The following is a 19,300-nucleotide window of genomic DNA, read 5'->3' as shown; positions in this document are numbered from 1 at the left end:
CTAAAGAATCAATAAACCTAATCACCCCCCCCCCGGCCAAAAATAAATAAATAAAACAATACAATGACATATAAATGAATAAAATTTAAAACAAAACAAAACAAAAACCACTCTTCAGGTTTACCTGCATCCTTTATTTCTCTACACTCTACTTATTTACGGGACTGCATGTCGCTAATCCCCCAATTCACACCAAATATCATCTGGCAAAGACATGGGTGGCAACAAGTACGAAAAGATGCTCAGCATCACTAATCAGGAAAACGCCAGTCAAAACCACAAGGCGATATCATCTCAGGTCTTTAGAATGGCTGGTATTCAAGAGACAAGAGATAAGAGGTGTTGATGAAGGTGTGGAGAAAAGGGAGCCCTCGTCCACTGTTGCTGGGAATGCAAGCTGGTGCAGCCACTGTGGAAAACAGTACGTAGGTTCACCCGGAATTAAAAACAGAACTGCCACATGATCCAGCAATTCCACGCCTGGGTATAAATGTGAAGGAAGCGAAATCACTGTCTCCAAAAGATATCTGCACCCGTAATTTCACTGAAGCATTGCAGTAGCCAAGATAAGGAAACAAACTAAATGTCCATCAATGGGGAAAATGTGAATATATATGAGTATTATTCAGCTTTGGTCAGACACACCGCACTAGTACATGTAGGAATGTTTCCCCCCTGCTATTACAGGGACTTGCTGATCAGCACCCTTTCGCCTTCAGTGAAGACAGCCTGCAAGGGGAGACAACGTGGTGAGCGCCTCTGTGGATAAAAAGCCATGTGAATTCAGACCCTGTTCCCTCCACTTTCCTGCATGTGACCTTGAACCCGTCAAGGGCTACCCTCCCTCCACGACCTTGTTTCTCTCAGGTTCACACCCCTCATCTCCCAGAGATGCAGGAGGAGGAAAGTGTGTGAAGAAATGGATGAAGGAGCCTCAGAGGAACCAATGCTGGAAACGTCACACTCACAGAAACTTCAGGGAATTTCCTGACGTTGGAAGGAGGAAGGATCAAATGTGGGAGGCTGATCCCAACTTAGAGAGGAGGATGACAACTTACAAAGCATAGAAAAGACGCTGGCTCCCTGTGCTCAGTTATGCCGTGAGAAGAAGGCAGTCACTGTTCGCATTAATGTTGACAAGTTTGTACACAGGAATAAAACACTTCAGTTCTCAATGTTTTCAAATCCATTGTACTAAATAAATGTCGGTTTTGCTGTTTTTTCATTTTCCTATACATTTATAACCACAGCAAGTTACTACATTTTTCAAACGTCACGAGATAATCATAATTTTTCTTATTGACTATTTAGATTGTGGCGTAGTGTCAATTTGCATATTCATATTTATCATCCTTGGGGAGGAAAAGTTTTCTCTTTAACATTCTAGGTTCTTTAGCTGGCTTAATAATCAAATTACAAAAGACTGATAACACAGGGGAAAAACAAAAACAAGATTAATTACAAACCTACAGGAGTGTCACAAGCACATTGAGACCCAGGGAAAAGCCAAGGAGCTGAGGCTTATGTGTGATCTCAGGACACGGAATGAGATAGCGGCCCAGGCCGTCAGAGGGGAGGATGGGGATTCACAGAATAGCAGGTGTCTGGTAATTTGATGTTTGTCCTGCCACACAGATACATCATTCAGATAAAGTTATCTCTCGTAATAGGTCTTTTTCTGGCCCAGGCACCCTTTCTGAATTCTGTTAGGTAGTTCAGGGAGAGGTAAAAATGTTTTGTTTGTTTCTTGCAGGGTCGTGATTGCCTGAGGTGCAAAATAATTTGCATGCCAAGCGGCACAATTTGGGGGTGGGGAGGTTTGTCTTGAACTCCTTTCACCTTCCTGCACTGCTATGGTCTAGGAACAGGTCTGCCTGGCTTAAAGTTTTTTCCAGCTTATGTGCTTTTTGTCTGCCCCAATAGAACGTAAGGTCTGTACAGGTGAGGTGACCTGAGACAGAGACCATTTCACACTCACTGGATGTTTGCCAGCACCCAGAATTGCAGTTGACACACACTAGACACTCAGTAAATACAGTTTTCTAATTGAGTAATAACTGACAAATACAATTGTACATATTTAAAATGTGCAATGTCATGATGTGATATACACATACATCATGAAATGATGACCAAGATCAAGATAATTAAGACGTCCAGGGGACTTCCGGGCAAGATGGCGGAGTAGAAGGACGCTTGTAAGCCACCCTCTCCCACAAATACACCAAGACCCACATCTACAGACCCACTCAGCCAACCAGAGCACCTGCGGAACTCCAACAGATCATCGCCCTCTTCAAAAGATAAAGACGCCAAAAATCTGGTAGGAGAAAAGGAAAAAAGAAAGAACAAAAGGCAAAGCAGTGCGGGACGGGTCCCGCGGGGAGGGAGCGGCAAAGGAGGACTGGCGCTTGCTCGCTGGGTCTCCCCTCTCCAACTGAGAGGCCAGCGGGACGGAGGGGGAGCCTCCAAGGCTCAGATCTGTACAGAGCAGCCCTTGTCTGACAGAACTAAGTTAAACGGGCACAGAGCGTCCCCCCGACACCCAGCCTGAGACGCAGGCCGGCGTGGCAGGAAGGGCCAGGCTGCACAAGCCGGGCGGAGGACGGGGGCGGCTGCACTGAGGCAGCTCCGGGGGACTGCAAGGGGCTGGGCGCCGGGGCTGTGGGTGTACAGGACAGAACAACCTGGGCCCTCCATAAAACAGCAAGGTTGATGTGCTCTCGGGGGAAGGGTGCATACCCCCATCTCTGAAAACACGCGGAAACTTTTCAGGGGAAGAGGGGCGGGGCCCAGGCAGAGCCGCCATATTCTCCGGCGCTTAACAACCAGGCGGGGGCAGAGAGGAAACCTGCGTCCGCACCGAAGGGCTTAGCAGCCTCAAGGGCCAGACTGAGACGGGCCTACAGCCCTGGGCAGATAGGACCCTTCCATTCTGGTACCCCAGAGAACTTGCTCCACAAAGACAAACAAGCAGCTGGGTCTTGGCTCGGCGCAGGGACGAGGCTGCCCCTCGGTCTTCCCCGAGCCCACCCGCGGAGCGCGACCAGGGCGGAGTGCCGAACGGGGCGGAGCGCCGGCGCAGAGCGCGCAGCCGCACAGAGCAGCGGAGCTACCGGCGGCGCAGGCAGGGGGAGAGCGGCCCCCCGCCTGTCGGGGTGCTGGGAAGGGGCACGACCCGCCCTCCTGCCTGGCCAGTCTGCGGCATCCAGAGGGGCAGTGACCCGCCCGCCCGCAGCAGAGGAGAGCTGCATCTGACCCCGTGTTAGGAGGAGGCGCGATCTGCTTGCTGACAGGTGCTGGGAGCAGCACAGAAGAGGGCGCCAACGGAGGGCCTATGAAAACAAGCTGAGCTTCCAAAACAGGACGAAGACAGAAGGACTTCACATTAAAAGCACACAGACTCCGGGAGAACACCGACAACCCCCTTTTTTTTTTTTTTTGGTTTTTGTTTTGCTTTGTTTTGTTTTTTTGTTTTCTGTTTTTGTTTCTGTTTTGTTTTGTTTTAATCGGTTTTTACCTGTTCTATTTTCAATTACTCTTTTAATTTTTACTTCTTAATTCATTTCTATTTCTCTTGGGTTTTGATGTCCTGTTATTGATTAGACACAGGCTACAAACACATATATTCATCTCCCCACCCCCCCTTTTTTTTTAAGGTTTTAAAAGGACTTCTCCACCCGATTAATACTCTGCTACAACCCGTTCTTCTATTATTCATTATACATTGTTTTCAAACCCTCTTTCTCCCTTCTTTTAAAAATCTTTCTCTCTTATTCTTTTCTCTTTTTTTTCTTTTTTTTCCTAAGTTCTATTCCTAAATAGGCATTAGATAGATAAAATCCTTAAGATCCAAAATAGACAACTGATACTTCATAAACCACAGTGCCAGAGAGGTATGAGCAAGATGAAGAAGCAGAGAAACCTTTCCCAATTAAAAGAACAAGAGGAATCCCCTGAAAGAAAGCTCAATGAAATAGACATCGATAGCCTACTAGATCAAGATTTCAAAAAAGGAGTGATCAAATTGCTGAAGGAATTAAAAGAGATAATGCTTAGAGAAATAAAATATGTCAAAAATGAAATTGAAGCTATAAAGAAGAGCCAAGCAAAATGGGAAAACTCAATGACAGAGATGAGGAATGATCTAACAGCTGTGCAAAGCCGACTAGTTAATGCAGAGGAACGAATTAGTGATCTAGAAGACAGGGCAACAGAAAGCACCCATTCAGAAGAACTACAAGATAAGCAAATAAAAAATAATGATAATAGCATAAGGGACCTATGGGATAATATAAAGCATCCCAATCTTCGCATAATAGGGGTCCCAGAAGGGGAAGAAGGATCAAAGGGGATTGAAAAGGTTTTTGAAGAAATCATGACTGAAAACTTCCCAAACTTAAAGAAAGAATCAGATATCCAAGTACAGGAAGCTCAGAGGGTCCCAAACAGGAAGAACCCAAATAGACCCACACCAAGACATATCATAATCAAGATGGCCAGAGTCAAGGATAAAGAAATGATTCTAAAGGCAGCAAGAGAAAAGCAAAGAGTGAACTACAAGGGAACCCCCATAAGGCTCTCAGCTGATTTCTCTACACAAACACTACAGGCCAGAAGGGAGTGGCAAGATATATTCAAAGCCCTGAATGAAAAAAAGATGCAGCCTAGGATACTTTATCCAGCAAGGCTATCCTTTAGGATAGAAGGAGACATAAAGAGTTTCACAGACAAAAAAAAGCTGCAGGAGTTTAGCAACACTAAACCCATGCTAAAAGAAATATTGAAAGGGCTATTCTAAATAGAAAAGCAGCAGGATGCTACAGAAATGAGAAACGTACAACTGGAAAGGTGATAACACATGAATTACAAATAAAGAAAACACGAAATTATAAAAGAAGACATACAAATCACTGAGAGTGGGAGAGGGAGGCAGGGAAATATAGAATTTTTTTTCTTTCTTTTTTAAAATTTTTTTAACAGTAGGATGGGTTTGAGATCATGTTATTATCAGTTTATTAAAAACGGGTATAGGTTAATAGATTTACAAAAAAGGGTAACCACAAGTCAAAAATTTACAAGGGAGTCACAAAAATTAAATAAAATCCATGATAATACAAAGGAAAATTACCAAACCACAAAAGGAAGAAGAAAGGAACAAAGAGGATATACCAATTCAACTGCAAAGATAAGTTCAAAATGGCAATAAACACACATCTATCATTAATTACTGTAAATGTTAATGGACTAAATGCTCCAGTCAAAAGACATAGAGTGGCAGACTGGATAATAAAGCAAGAACCTTCAATATGCTGCATACAAGAGACCCACTTTAGGGAGAAGGACACATATAGATTGAGAGTGAAAGGACGGAAAAAGATATTCCATGCAAATGGAAAAGCCAAAAAAGCAGGTGTTGCAGTACTGATTTCAGACAAAATAGACTTTAAAACAAAGGCCATAAAGAAAGATAAAGAAGGACATTTTATAATGATTAAAGGAGTGATACAAGATGAAGATATTACACTCGTTAATATATATGCACCCAATATAGGAGCACCTAAGTACATACAAGAATTACTAACAGAGATAAAGGGGGATATTGATGGGAATACAATCATAGTTGGAGATTTTAACACTGCATTAACATCACTAGACAGATCTTCCAGACAGAAAATAAACAAGGCAACAGAGAAATTAAATACTACAATAGAAAAACTAGATTTGGTGGATATTTTCAGAGCTTTACACCCCCAAAAAATAGAATATACATTCTTTTCAAGCGCACATGGAACATTTTCCAGGATTGATCATGTACTTGGACACAAAAGAAACCTCAACAAATTTAAGAAGTTAGAAATTATCTCAAGCATCTTTACTGACCACAATGCCGTGAAACTGGAAATCAACAACAGAGAAACAAAGGAGAAAAAAAGAAAAGCATGGAGATTAAACAATATGTTATTGAAAAAACAATGGATCAATGAGGAAATTAAAGCTGAAATTAAAAAATACCTTGAGACAAATGATAATGAAAGCACAACCACTCAAAACCTATGGGACACAGCAAAGGCAGTGCTAAGAGGGAAGTTTATAGCGATACAGGCCTTTCTCAAAAAAGAAGAACAATCTCAAATAAACAAGTTAACCCACCACCTAAATCAATTAGAAAAAGAAGAACAAAAAGCCCCAAAAAGCAGCAGAAGGAAGGAAATAATAAAGATCAGAGAGGAATTAAATACAATAGAGATTAACAAGACCATAGAAAAAATCAACCAAACCAAAAGTTGGTTTTTTGAAAAAGTAAATAAAATCGACAAACCTCTGGCCAAACTCACAAAAAAGAAAAAAGAGAGCACAAATTAGCAAAATAAGAAAGGAAAATGGAGAAATTACAACAAACAAAATAGAAATACAGAATATCATACGAGAATATTATGAAAAACTATATGGAACCAAACTGGATAACCTAGAGGAGATGGACAAGTTTCTGGAAACATACTGTCCACCAAAACTGAATCAAGAAGAAACTGAACACTTGAACAACCCGATCAGTAGAAAGGAAATAGAAATAGCAATTAAAAACCTCCCTACAAATAAAAGTCCAGGACCGGACGGCTTCACCGGGGAATTCTACCAAACATACAAAGAAGAACTCATACCAGTCCTTCTCAAACTCTTCCAGACGATTGAAAAGGAAGGAATACTCCCAAACTCTTTCTATGAAGCCACCATCACCCTGATACCAAAACCAGGCAAAGACACTACAAAAAAAGAGAATTATAGGCCAATATCACTGATTAACATAGACGCCAAAATCCTCACCAAAATTTTAGCAAATAGAATCCAACAACACATAAAAAAGATTATACATCATGACCAAGTGGGGTTCATCCCAGGGACACAAGGCTGGTTCAACATACACAAATCAATCAATGTAATACATCACATCAACAAGAGAAAGGACAAAAACCACATGATCATCTCAATCGATGCAGAAAAAGCATTTGATAAAATTCAACACCCATTTATGATAAAAACTCTCGCCAAAGTGGGTATAGAGGGAACATATCTCAACATAATAAAAGCTATATATGACAAACCTATAGCCAGCATAGTTCTCAACGGTGAAAAACTCAAAAGCTTCCCACTAAAATCTGGGACAAGACAAGGATGCCCACTATCACCACTCCTATTCAATATAGTCCTGGAAGTCCTAGCCACAGCAATCAGGCAAGAGAAAGAAATAAAAGGGATCCAAATTGGAAAAGAAGAGGTAAAAGTGTCATTATATGCTGATGACATGTTACTATATATAGAAAACCCTAAAAGGTCCACAAAAAAGCTACTAGAGCTGATCGAAGAATTCAGCAAGGTAGCAGGTTACAAAATTAATGTTCAAAAATCAGTTGCCTTTCTTTACACTAACAATAAATCAACAGAAAAAGAAAGTAAAGAAACAATCCCCTTTAAAATAGCACCCAAAGTAATAAAATATCTGGGAATAAATCTAACCAAGGAGGTGAAAGAATTATACACAGAAAACTATAAACCATTGATGAAGGAAATTAAAGAAGACTTTAAAAAATGGAAAGATATTCCATGCTCTTGGATTGGAAGAATCAATATTGTTAAAATGGTCACACTGCCCAAGGCAATCTACAGATTTAATGCAATCCCTATCCAATTACCCAGGACATATTTCACAGAACTAGAACAAATCATAATAAAATTTATATGGAACCATCAAAGACCTAGAATTGCTAAAGCATTACTGAAGAGAAAGAATGAGGCTGGAGGAATAACTCTCCCAGACTTCAGACAATACTATAGAGCTACAGTCATCAAGACAGCATGGTATTGGTACCAAAACAGACATATAGACCAATGGAACAGAATAGAGAGCCCAGAAATGAACCCACAAACTTTTGGTCAACTCATCTTCGACAAAGGAGGCAAGAATATACAATGGAATAAAGACAGTCTCTTCAGCAAATGGTGTTGGGAAAACTGGACAGCAGCATGTAAAACAATGAAGCTAGAACACTCCCTTACACCATATACAAAAATCAACTCAAAATGGATTAAAGACTTAAACATAAGACAAGATACAATAAACCTCCTAGAGGAAAACATAGGCAAAACATTATCTGACATACATTTCAAAAATTTTCTCCTAGAAGAAATAAAAGCAAGAATAAACAAATGGGACCTAATGAAACTTACAAGCTTCTGCAGAGCAAAGGAAACCAGAGATAAAACAAGAAGAAAACCTACGGAATGGGAGAAAATTTTTGCAAGTGAAACTGACAAAGGCTTGATCTCCAAAATATATAAGCAGCTCATACGACTCAATAAGAAAAAAATAAACAACCCAATCCAAAAATGGGCAGAAGACCTAAACAAGCAATTCGCCAAGGAAGACATACAAGTGATCAAAAAACACATGAAAAAATGTTCAATATCACTAATTATCAGAGAAATGCAAATCAAAACTACAATGAGGTATCACCTCACACCACTCAGAATGGCCGTCATTCAAAAATCCAAAAATGACAAATGCTGGAGAGGCTGTGGAGAAAGGGGAACCCTCCTACACTGCTGGTGGGAATGCAGTTTGGTGCAGCCACTATGGAAAACAGTGTGGCGATTCCTCAAAAGACTAGGAATAGACTTACCATATGACCCAGGAATCCCACTCCTGGGCTTGTACCCAGAAGGAAATCTACTTCAGGATGACACCTGCACCCCAATGTTCATAGCAGCACTATTTACAATAGCCAAAACATGGAAACAACCTAAATGTCCATCAACAGGTGACTGGATAAAGAAGAAGTGGTATATTTATACAATGGAATACTACTCAGCCATAAAAACCGACAACATAATGCCATTTGCAGCAACATGGATGCTCCTAGAGAATGTCATTCTAAGTGAAGTAAGCCATAAAGAGAAAGAAAAATACCATATGAGATCGCTCATATGTGGAATCTAAAAAACAAAAACAAACAAACAAACAAAAACAAACCATAAATACAGGACAGAAATGGACTCATGGACAGAGAATACAGACTTGTGGTTACCGGGGGGGGGGGCAGGGTAGAGGGTGGGAAGGGATAGACTGGGATTTCAAAATTGTAGAACAGATAAACAAGATTACACTGTATAACACAGGGAAATATACACAAAATGTTATGATAAATCACAGAGAAAAAAATGTGACAATGAGTGTGTATATGTCCATGTATGACTGAAAAATTGTACTGAACACTGGAATTTGACACAACACTGTAAAATGATTATGAATCAATAAAAAAAAAAAAAAAAGACGTCCATCACTTAAGGGGGAGAATATAGCTCAAGTGGTAGAGTGCATGCTTAACATGCACAAGGTCCTGGGTTCAAACCCTTAGTACCTCCATTAAAAAAAAATTTAAATAAATAAACCTAATTACCTCCTATTGCCAAAAAAAAAAAAAAAGACATCCATCACTCATAGTTAACTCCTTTTATATATGTGTGGGGACAATATTTAAGATCTACTCTCAGCAATTTGAAGTATACAATACTATATTATTTTTTAAACTTTCATTTATTTTTTATTTTATTACTTGGGAGGGGGAAGTCATTAGGTTTATTTATTTATTTATTTATTTATTTATTTATTTATTTATTTATTTATTATTAGGTTTTTTTTTTTAATAGAGGTACCAGGGATTGAACCTAGGACCTCATAAATGCTAAGCATGTGCTCTACCACTGAGCTACACAAAATACTATATTATTAACTATATTAGATCCTTGAAGAGACATCTGCACACCCATATTCACTGCATCATTATTCACAATAACCAAGATATGGAAACAACCTAAATGTCCTTTGAAGGATGATGGATAAAGGTAAAGTGACATCTATATGTAATGGTCTATTATTCAGCCATAAAAAAGAAATCCTGCCATTTGTGAAAACACAGATGGACCTGGACCTGGAGGACATTATGCTAAGTGAAGTAAACCAAAGAGAGACAAATACTTACATGTAGAATCTAAAAAAGAAAAAGAGGAGATCAATTTCTGAGGAACAGAGAATAGGATGGTGGTTGACAGGGGCTGGGCTGGAGGGAATGGGGAGAATTAGGTAAAGGGGGCAAATTTTCAGTTACAAGAAGAATTTTTCAACTACTTTTACATGAATCCAGGAGAGAGGAGGGGAATATACTGGGTATTGGGTATTATGGAGTCACGTGTTCTAGGCACAGAGTCCCCACCCCCGTGAGCTCCTACCACTGCTCAGCCTGGGACATTAGATGGTTTATCCCACAGGGGGAGGCCAGTGCTGGGGGAGGAGGGCACTTCTGCTTCATTTGTGCTGGGCAGCCATTGGGTCCTGATTTGACATTCATCTGCCATGAACTTCCTACAGATCAAAGTATGCATTTGGCATCACACAGATGACAGGGTCACAGTGCCAGACCTCATTCTTTCTTGTTTCCTCCAGAGAAGCACAATTCTCAAAGTCTGGCGGCTGTGATGAGTAAGGTGATGAACTGCAAAATTTCCAAACAGCGTTTCTTTCTCTGGCATAAAAGACAACGGGGGACCCTCCCCTTTCCTCCTAACCTGCCCCTGATCTTTGCATCCAGAATGGATACTTGCTACTCTGTCTCTCCAGACTCTCCATTGGCCTGACTCTGTGCTGCTCAGGTTGAGGTGGGGTGGGGATGGAGGAGGGGCAGGCACTGGAACTTAATGAAGTTCAGGGCAAGCACATCCACTTCACTCACAGCCCCAAATCCAGGACCACAGTGACCCCAGTGGTCTCAGACACCGGTCCCCAGACTGGGAGGGACACAACCCTGTGAGAGCCAGAGGACATGGTCTCCTGCTTGGCTATTTCCCTCCTCCTACCTCATTGTGGGCCCCACACCAGCTCCTCGGACAATCCCTGTCCTCCTCCCTTTTCCTCCTTCAGTCCCTGTAGCCCAGTCTCACCCAGAGAGAGTCATAGACATCCTCCCTACACATCATGTCTCCACAAGCCTGTCCCTAGGAATTAATTGCCTGAACCCAGGGTGACATGTCACTGAATATTTATTGGTGAAGAAGAAGGAGTGAGAGGCCCTCATTTAAAGCAAGTTATGAGTGCATCTAAAGTGGAACCAGCAGCCATTATGGAAAACAGTATGGAGAGTCCTCAAAAAACTGAAAATAGACTTACCGTATGATCCAGCAATCCCGCTCCTGGACTTGTATCTGGAGGGAACACTAATTTGAAAAGCTACATGCACCCCAATGTTCATAGCAGCACTATTTACAATAACCAAGACACAGAAGCAGCCTAACTGTCCATCAACAGATGTCTGGATAAAGAAGTTGTAATATATTTACACAATGGAATGCTACTCAGCCATAAAAAAGAATAAAATAGTGTCATTTGCAGCAACATGGATGGACCTAGAGATCGACATTTTAAGTGAAGTAAGTTAGAAAGATAAAGGATAATACCACATGATATCACTTGTATGTGGAATCTAAAAAAAAAAAAAGGAGAAGGAAAAAGGACACTAGGAACTCATCTACAAGACAGAAACAGACTTGAAAACAATCTTATGGTTACCAGGAAAAGAGGTTGGGAGGGGATAAATTAGAGAATTTGAGATTTACAAATATTAGCCACTTTATGTAAAAACAGATTTTAAAAAGTTTCTTCTGTATAACATAAGGAACTATGTTCAATATCTTGTAATAACCTTTAATGAAAAAAAATGAAAAGGAATATATGTATGTATATGCCTGACTGGGACATTGTGTTGTACACCAACAATTGACACGTTGTAATTGACTGTACTTCAATGAAAAAACAATAATCAAAAAATAAATATGTTTTATTTAAAAAGTGAAAAAAAAAAGTGGAACCAGAATCTGTTGAATCTGTTTTATTTAAAAAGTGGGGAAAAAAAGTTGAACCAGAATCTGGAGGGGCAAGGAGGGCCAACAAAGTGACCTGGACTTTTAAAAAGGGCACAGAAGGCAAGACATTTCAGGTCAAGAAGAGATCTGACTTGGGAGAGAAAAAAGACCTACTGGGCCTGAGAACTTTGCAGCTCAAGGGCTGGGCCAAGAGTCACAGAGGGGAGAGCCTCTGAGGGCACTGGTCCCCAGGGCCTCCCATCAGCTGTCACCTCTAGGAAGACCAGAGGAGTCAGGGTCCTCTCCAGCAACCAAGGGAGCCACCCTCCAGAATTCCTGGGTGCCTCTATGAATCCAGAAGTGCAGCAGGGGAACTCTAAGCCTTGGAATTAGTCACATAGTCCAAAGCTGTTCAGTGGGATTTGAGAAGAACTCCTTGACTTCTGCTGATTCCAGTGGAGAGGTGTCCCGGCACTGGAGCCAGGCTCCAGGTTCCAGGGGAGGTGACGTTGCTGGGCTGCCGGAGGGGAGAGCTGCTAGTCAGCTTGCTCTGCGAGAGGGAACTGGACACCTGGCAATATTCTAAACTCCCGAGCAAGGACCCAGGAGCAGAGGTTCTGGAATCTCACACGGGATCCTGTGATGGGAGAAGGGGGCCAGGTCGTCTCCCTAATGGGCTCAGGCGGCTGCTCTGACCTGGACAGCAAAGGAAGTCATGAGAACAGACGATCAGGACATGGCAGGAACGTGAAATCCAGGCTTCGCACCAGACTCTGGGAGCCCTGCTGGGCCAGGACTGGGCAGGAAGGACGGCACCTCCGAGCGGATGTGCTCCCGCCCGCCTAGATGGCCAACGTGACCCCTGAGCAAACAGGCTCTGTGTGGAGGTGGACGAAAGAGGCAACATTCCTCAGGGGAAAAGAAGAGTGTTAGGCTTCCGTAATCTCTAGAACATTCTAACACGTTGACCCCTCCTACCTCCTTGGGTCTCACAGAAGCTGGGAGTCCATAGAAACATCCCCATCCTGGACTCTGCAGTTTCCCCATTTCCACTGACATTCACGTGAAGCCTGTCAGTCAGTCCTTCCTAACACTTAGTTTTCCTGACAGCTCAGGGGTCCTTCTGAGCCCCTCACTCTAGGGAACCTACCAACGATTCACTGCTTGCAAGTGGGAGGTTTCTATCACAAGCCCAAACCCCAGGTCCACCAGCATAAACAAGGGAAAGGAGCACTGATGTTTACATTGTCTGTGAAGGTTATTTGACGTAGTGGATGGAAAGTGCTGGTGCCTTTTCTCCTCAAGTTTCTGTTCAAGAAACAGAGACGTTGATGATTATTGCTGTTACTAATCTTGCTTGACTGCAGCTCATTAATGCAGGTGATTGGGGGACCAGGAGTTAAAATGTCTATTGAGTTCAATCCAGTTTAACCCAAATTTATGCAAAGCCACTTATACCCAGGGTAGAAATATGGTGAAAACAGTCTTCCAGAAAGAAACCAAGATAGCAAACACTTCAAAAATCCCAGCCTTGGGAGCCAGATCTATAAATGAATTACTTGGGCATCACATTGAATGGAGGAAAGAAAGGCAGTGAGAAGTCTCGGGGGGTAGAGGGAGGGTCTCGCTTCATTCAGTCATCCCTGAACGTAGCAGACCCTGAAACACCAAATATAGCTTCTGAATTTTGTGTGGGGAAAGGTGTTGGTATTGGTGAACAGTGCTAAATATGAAGGGAAAACCAGAATTTTATTTCTGTGCCTAATGGCATCACCTTGATCAGAATCTGTGTTGAACTTTTCCCAGTTTGAGGAAACAGTAATAATTAAAACATATGTGGAAAAGGTCCAATGGGATTATGATTTGGAAAATGCCTGAGGCTAACTGTCATCTGGGAAGACCCTGGAAGAAAATGTCTCCTGGCAGCAGCTGCCATGAAGAGGACAAGGCTGTGTACAACTGACCCGTGTTTATTTCTTCCCTGGTCCCAAGTTCCCAAAGAGCCCAGAGCACTTCCCTCAGTGGCTCTAGACTTGGACACAACTGACTCCCCAGGACTGGCTGCCTCTCCCTCTGCTCACATTCTCAGATTTAGTCTTTCAAGCCAGTTTGCTGTGCGGATCCCATCTTTCTGGGAGGAAACACCTTCAAGGATGACACTGTCTCTTCTTAGCCACTCCCTTTTAAATTATAAATACCACCCCTAGAAAAGTCTTCTAAATTCCTCCCCCCCAAAAAATACCCCCATATTTTATGCTTTTGGTCATTCGAAGTATCCATTTAGGAATGCCCATCTGCACACTTCCCAGCCCCTACCCTTACATCTCATTGTGATTTGGATCTGATGTCCTTCACAGAAGCCTTGACTTAAGCCTGGAGGACCAACCACATCCCCATTTGCACTTTCCTTGCTCCCCAAATAGTCTCATGATCTGCTATGTTTCCATGATAACACCTAAGTGACAACTTGATGAGATGGGAGTTAATTTTGTTTCTTTTGGGAATAGCACCACTGTCTTCCTGAAGCTGTTCTAATTCTGGAACATTTTGATCATTTTGATCATCCAAAGATCCCCCCAAAATGATGCTTTCAAGTTCTGCTTTATGTATACAATGTAACCAATCCATTAAACCCTTCCCTGTCTCACTATGAAAGTCCATATTAATAAAACCCAATCAATGTTTGTGTAGAGAATCCAGGAATGAGTCCTTGACTCCCCCCCCCCATTGTGTAAATATCTCATTCGTTCAAATTACATTCAGTCAAATCATCTGGATGTCGACAAAGATCCAATCAGGATTAACCTGATGGACAATAAGGAATCTAATCAAGTGTTGCTTTCTGATTGGAAGTTACTAGTTGGAAAGGGGGAAGATGTGATTAGAAAGGTCTATAAAAGCCTCAGGTACTAAGAAGTGATGCAGAGACCACTGGCTCCGGATTCACTCCCTGCGTCCCCGTCTGAGGTCTGAGCGCCCCGCCACCCACACAGAGCTGGTAAGCTACCCACCTCGGCTGAGGACGCTGTCATCTTACCTGCGGTCAGCAGGTCTAGAATGATGCAGTGCAGCCCGGGATGGCATGGAGAGGTTTCCTTTTTCTTTCTTTCCAAATGAACAGATTTAAGGCTCTGGTTTTGCCTCTAAGTGTACTTTTGCCTTAATCCCAAACATTTTGATTTGTGTTTTGATTTATGACATTTTAAAATGTCTTAACCAACCAGATGTTCTTGTTAATGAAAACATGAAACTGCAATTTTGTTTCTTGACATTTGAAACACTTAGTGTGTGCACAAAGGGCATTCGTGTAGGGGTATCTCATAATCTTTCCCACCTGGGTTAACTGTGGGAACTGAGGATGGAGGCTGTGCTGGTCCACATGATGCTCCTGTTCCCAGAGTTTTAGGGCATTAAGCGATGGTCTGAAAGAGTCTTCCCCCAAAACTGGAGGTCAGCTCTCAGGTTCACGGTACCCACTTCCCAGTAAGACATAATGAAGTAAAGAAGCAGAGGGAAGTGGATAGTCTAGTGGCCATCTTTCCACCTGCGTGTTACCTGTGAGCTGTTGTTCTGGTGCCTGTAGGGGCAGAGCTCTGCTTTGTGCCCACCAAGCCCAGAGTGAAACTCTGGTAAACTGAGGCTCTTCCACCTTTGCCAGACTAGTGACTTTGGCCCTGAGTTGGTTCCTACAAAGGGTCGGGAGACAGATGAGGGGTGCTAATGCTTGGCCTGAGAAATATGTCTTGTTCCCTGGAAGTTTCCACAAGGTCCTTTAAGAGTAGAGTCAGGATGAGTGTTCGGACCCCACCCCGACTCCTGGAGCTGGCAGGGGCCAGCCTGCTGAGGGACAACGAGGCCTCGGCCATCACTGCTCTGGAGTATCTGCCCACAGAGCTCTTCCCACCTCTGTTTGTGGAGGCCTTCTATGGGAGACACAGCAAGACCCTGAAGGCCATGGTGCAAGCCTGGCCCTTTGTCCGCCTGCCTCTGGGGGGCCTGATGCACATGCCTCAGGAGGAGACCTTCCAGGCAGTGCTGGATGGGCTCGATGTCCTGCTTGCCCAGAAGGTTCGCCCCAGGTGAGTCTGATCCCAGTAACGTGGCAGGGTCGCATGCATCCCTGAGGAGACAGCTGAGGTCAGGGAGAGGGATGGTCAAGGGATGGACCAGAGGCTTCTGATGATGCCCATTAAGGTCAGAAATTTGGCCATTGCTGAGCTCAGTTTGGGAAATGCCTTCTGGATAACATGTAAGAGTGCCTAAGATGCAGGGGAGCCTGAAAGAACATGTTCCCACCTTTTTCTGGTCATACGTAAGATGCTAGAAGTGGGGAAGGAAAATTGAGATGGAGGAAAGTGAGGGAAGAGGAGGGCAAGGCAGCAGGGATGTCAGGAAGGTGAAGTAAAAGGACAGGTGGGAATTCTGAGTGTTGCCTAAGTTCTGGGACTGCGTTTTCATTCAATGTGGATCTTAACACATCTCAGCCAATCTGCTGTTTTCCCCGCAGGAGGAGTAAACTACAGGTGCTGGATTTACGGAACACTGGCCGGAACTTCTGGAGCGTGTGGTGCGGAGCCAGGGCCCGTGTGTGCCCAAGCCCGTGCATGGTATCAGCGGCTGAGGACAGTTTAGAGACAGAGCAGCCCTTGGCTTCTTCCTTGAAGGTGTTCATAGAACTTTGCCTCAATGAAAGGACCATGGATGGATTCCTCACCTACCTCCTCAGGTGGGCAGAGGAGAGGAAAGATTCCATACACCTGTGCTGCAAAAAGCTGAAGATCGTTTCAATGCCCGTGGAAAATATTGGGAAGGTCCTGAGCATGGTGCAGCTGGACTGCATCCGGGAGGTGGACGTGTGCTGTTCCTGGCGTCTGCCCGCCCTGGCTGGGTTCGCTCCTCTCCTGGGCCGGATGACTCGTGTGCAGTGTCTCCTTCTCTCCCACGTCCACGTGTCTGCCTTTGAGGAGGAGGAGCAGGAGCACGTTGTCCAATTTACCTCTCAGTTCCTCAAGCTGCACCACCTCCGGGTTCTCTACATGGAATCTCCCTCTTTCCTTGAAGGCCGTCTGGACCAGATGCTCAGGTGAGGGTGGCACCACTGGCCAAGAAGCAGTGAACACAACACTAGGGCCACAGATGGACTGTCTCCTTTGCTGCTCTGTCCTGAGTGTGGTATCCTATAAAACTGGGGTGGAGTATATGGAAAGGAACATGTGCTCAGAAGGTGTAGATTGAGGAGGCTGGCACCTACTGAGGGAGAGTCTGTGATTTCTTCCTTAGGAAGAGGTATCTCTATTCAGATGACCTTTCAAAAAAAAATGGCTAAGAGGACATTGAAGAGGGGAAACCTCCTCAGGTTGAGCATTTGTAAAAAGATGCTCTATGCTCACCAATTTTATGACCAGAATGAGTCTGTCTCAGATTCTTCATCTGTGAAAAGTTGTTTTGTGCTCTAGTTAAAGTAATTAATCAAGGGGTAATGCATAGTTCTGGAGATGATGACGATGGAGTGGGCACCAAAAGGATTAATTAGGAGTGGTAGACAGTTTTCACACAATGCAGATATAAATGAGCCTCCGCAGAGTGGCAACCCCAGTTTATGCGGTGGGATCTTGCCCGGATTGGTTCTCAATGCATGTCACCCACAAGCCTCACCTGGTCCAAAGATACAGGTGCCTGGGGCCCAAGCATGAGCTGAAGGAAGGCTGAGTTGGAAGCATTTTATTTTTTCTCCAATATTAAAATTTAATGATACCACACTTGATTGAGACAAAGTGTCAGGCTTTCCTCTGAGAATGTTCCAGACATTCCATTATCTTTGTTCATTGACTTAAAAATGTGGAGTGTGTTCTCCTCCACTTTACAGATGAGGAAAGAGAGCTTTCAAGAATCCTGAAACGAACTTGAACCAGTCACACACTGGTTGAAAGGACTCAGCCTGAAATGAGACTTAGCATCCTGGGTACTGACCTTCTTAAGGTGTTAGGATGACCTCGGCCTTGGACAAATCATTTGTCTGTTACCTTGAGGTCACCTGCTACTCCAGTTTCCAAAACCTAATTGCCCAGTTTCTCCCCAGGTGCCTGATGAGCCCCTTGGACAACCTGGCAATAACCAACTGCCTGCTAACAGAACTGGACTTGACCCACCTGTCCAAGTGCCAGAACATCAGTCAGCTAAAGGCCCTGGATCTGAGTGGGGTCAGCCTGACCAACTTCAGTCCTGAGCTGCTCCAAGTTCTGCTGGAGAAAGTTGCAGCCACCCTGCGGGAACTGGACTTAAATAAGTGTGGGATCACGGGCCCCCAACTGGAGTCCATCCTGCCCACCCTGAGCCGCTGCTCCCAGCTCAGTTATTTCAGTGTGCTCGGGAACCCGCTTTCCATGGCCGTCATGGGGAAGCTGCTGCGATGCATGGCCGGGCTGCCCAGGTTAAGTCAAGAGCTCTACCCCGTCCCCCAGGAGAGTTACAGCTCTCACGGAGTTCTCCACCCGGGGAGACTTGCCCAGTTTCGAGCTGACCTGCTGGAGATTCTGAGAGTCTTAGGACGTCCCCGGACCATCTGGATTAGCGCCAGCCCCTGTCCTCACTGCGGAGATAACACCTTCTATCATGCCGAACCCATCGTGTACCGCTGTAGCACGCCTGCCTAGCTGGGTGCATCTATCCAAAGCTTTTCTGGGCACTTGGAAACTGAAATCTAGGACATAGGTGCATCTTGAAGGGAGCATAGATCCATGGTTTCAGACAGCAGCTCAATGTGAATGGGAAAAGGGAATGTTATCCAGCTGGGATACAGGATTTCAGGGGCAAATGACTTGGGAAGTTGATGGAATCTGGGGGGACATGTGGTATACAGTCAGAAATATGAACCTAAATTTCTGGAGGGAAATGTGGGCTGGAGGTGCACATGTTGGAGTGATCCCTGTGTGTATGGTTGTAAAGAAATGGTCAGAAATAAAGAGACCCTCAGTGTAAACTGACTCCTGCCCTCCATGGTGTATTCTTCTGTTTTCTCAGTTTACAATCTCCAGCTACTGATGGAAGAAAAAAAAAGCACCAAGTTGTCCATGATTCAAAACCATACCATTCTCTCCAGTTCTTTAATGTTTCTGGGGGGTGGGGGCATCTCTTGCTTCCTTACTTCTTTCTGTGGCTGTTCAGCGGGTTTATACATGCAAAGGGGGAACACGCTCAGTGGCCAATGAGCCACTGGGATGAAGAGCTCTTGGCAGGACCCTCACTGATGACTCAGGCCATGACCCTGGACATGAGCGTTCCTCACGGTTCTCCCAGTGGGTCTATTAGTTCCTGGCCTTTGTGTGTGCTGGGAAAGGGCTTCACTGCACGAGGCAAGGCCTCCGGTTCTGGAAGGGGTCGTCCAAACTGC

The 19,300-nt window shown here is 43.9% G+C and overlaps 1 protein-coding gene across 1 annotated transcript; it reads left to right on the top strand.

Annotated features, from left to right (window-relative positions):
* The first annotated feature begins 15,684 nt into the window (after positions 1-15,684).
* Positions 15,685-18,563, top strand: LOC102535193 (PRAME family member 27-like). Its single transcript, XM_006197025.3, has 3 exons — positions 15,685-15,989; positions 16,418-16,993; positions 17,990-18,563. The coding sequence occupies exons 1-3, from the start codon at positions 15,700-15,702 to the stop codon at positions 18,561-18,563; spliced, it is 1,440 nt and encodes a 479-aa protein (XP_006197087.2). The 5' UTR covers positions 15,685-15,699.
* Positions 18,564-19,300: the final 737 nt, after the last annotated feature.

Source organism: Vicugna pacos, chromosome 13 (genome assembly GCF_048564905.1).
Source record: "Vicugna pacos chromosome 13, VicPac4, whole genome shotgun sequence".
Classification (NCBI taxonomy): Eukaryota; Metazoa; Chordata; class Mammalia; order Artiodactyla; family Camelidae; genus Vicugna; species Vicugna pacos.
Note: the sequence above shows the minus strand (reverse complement) of the source record. Positions and strands in the feature narration are given on the sequence as shown.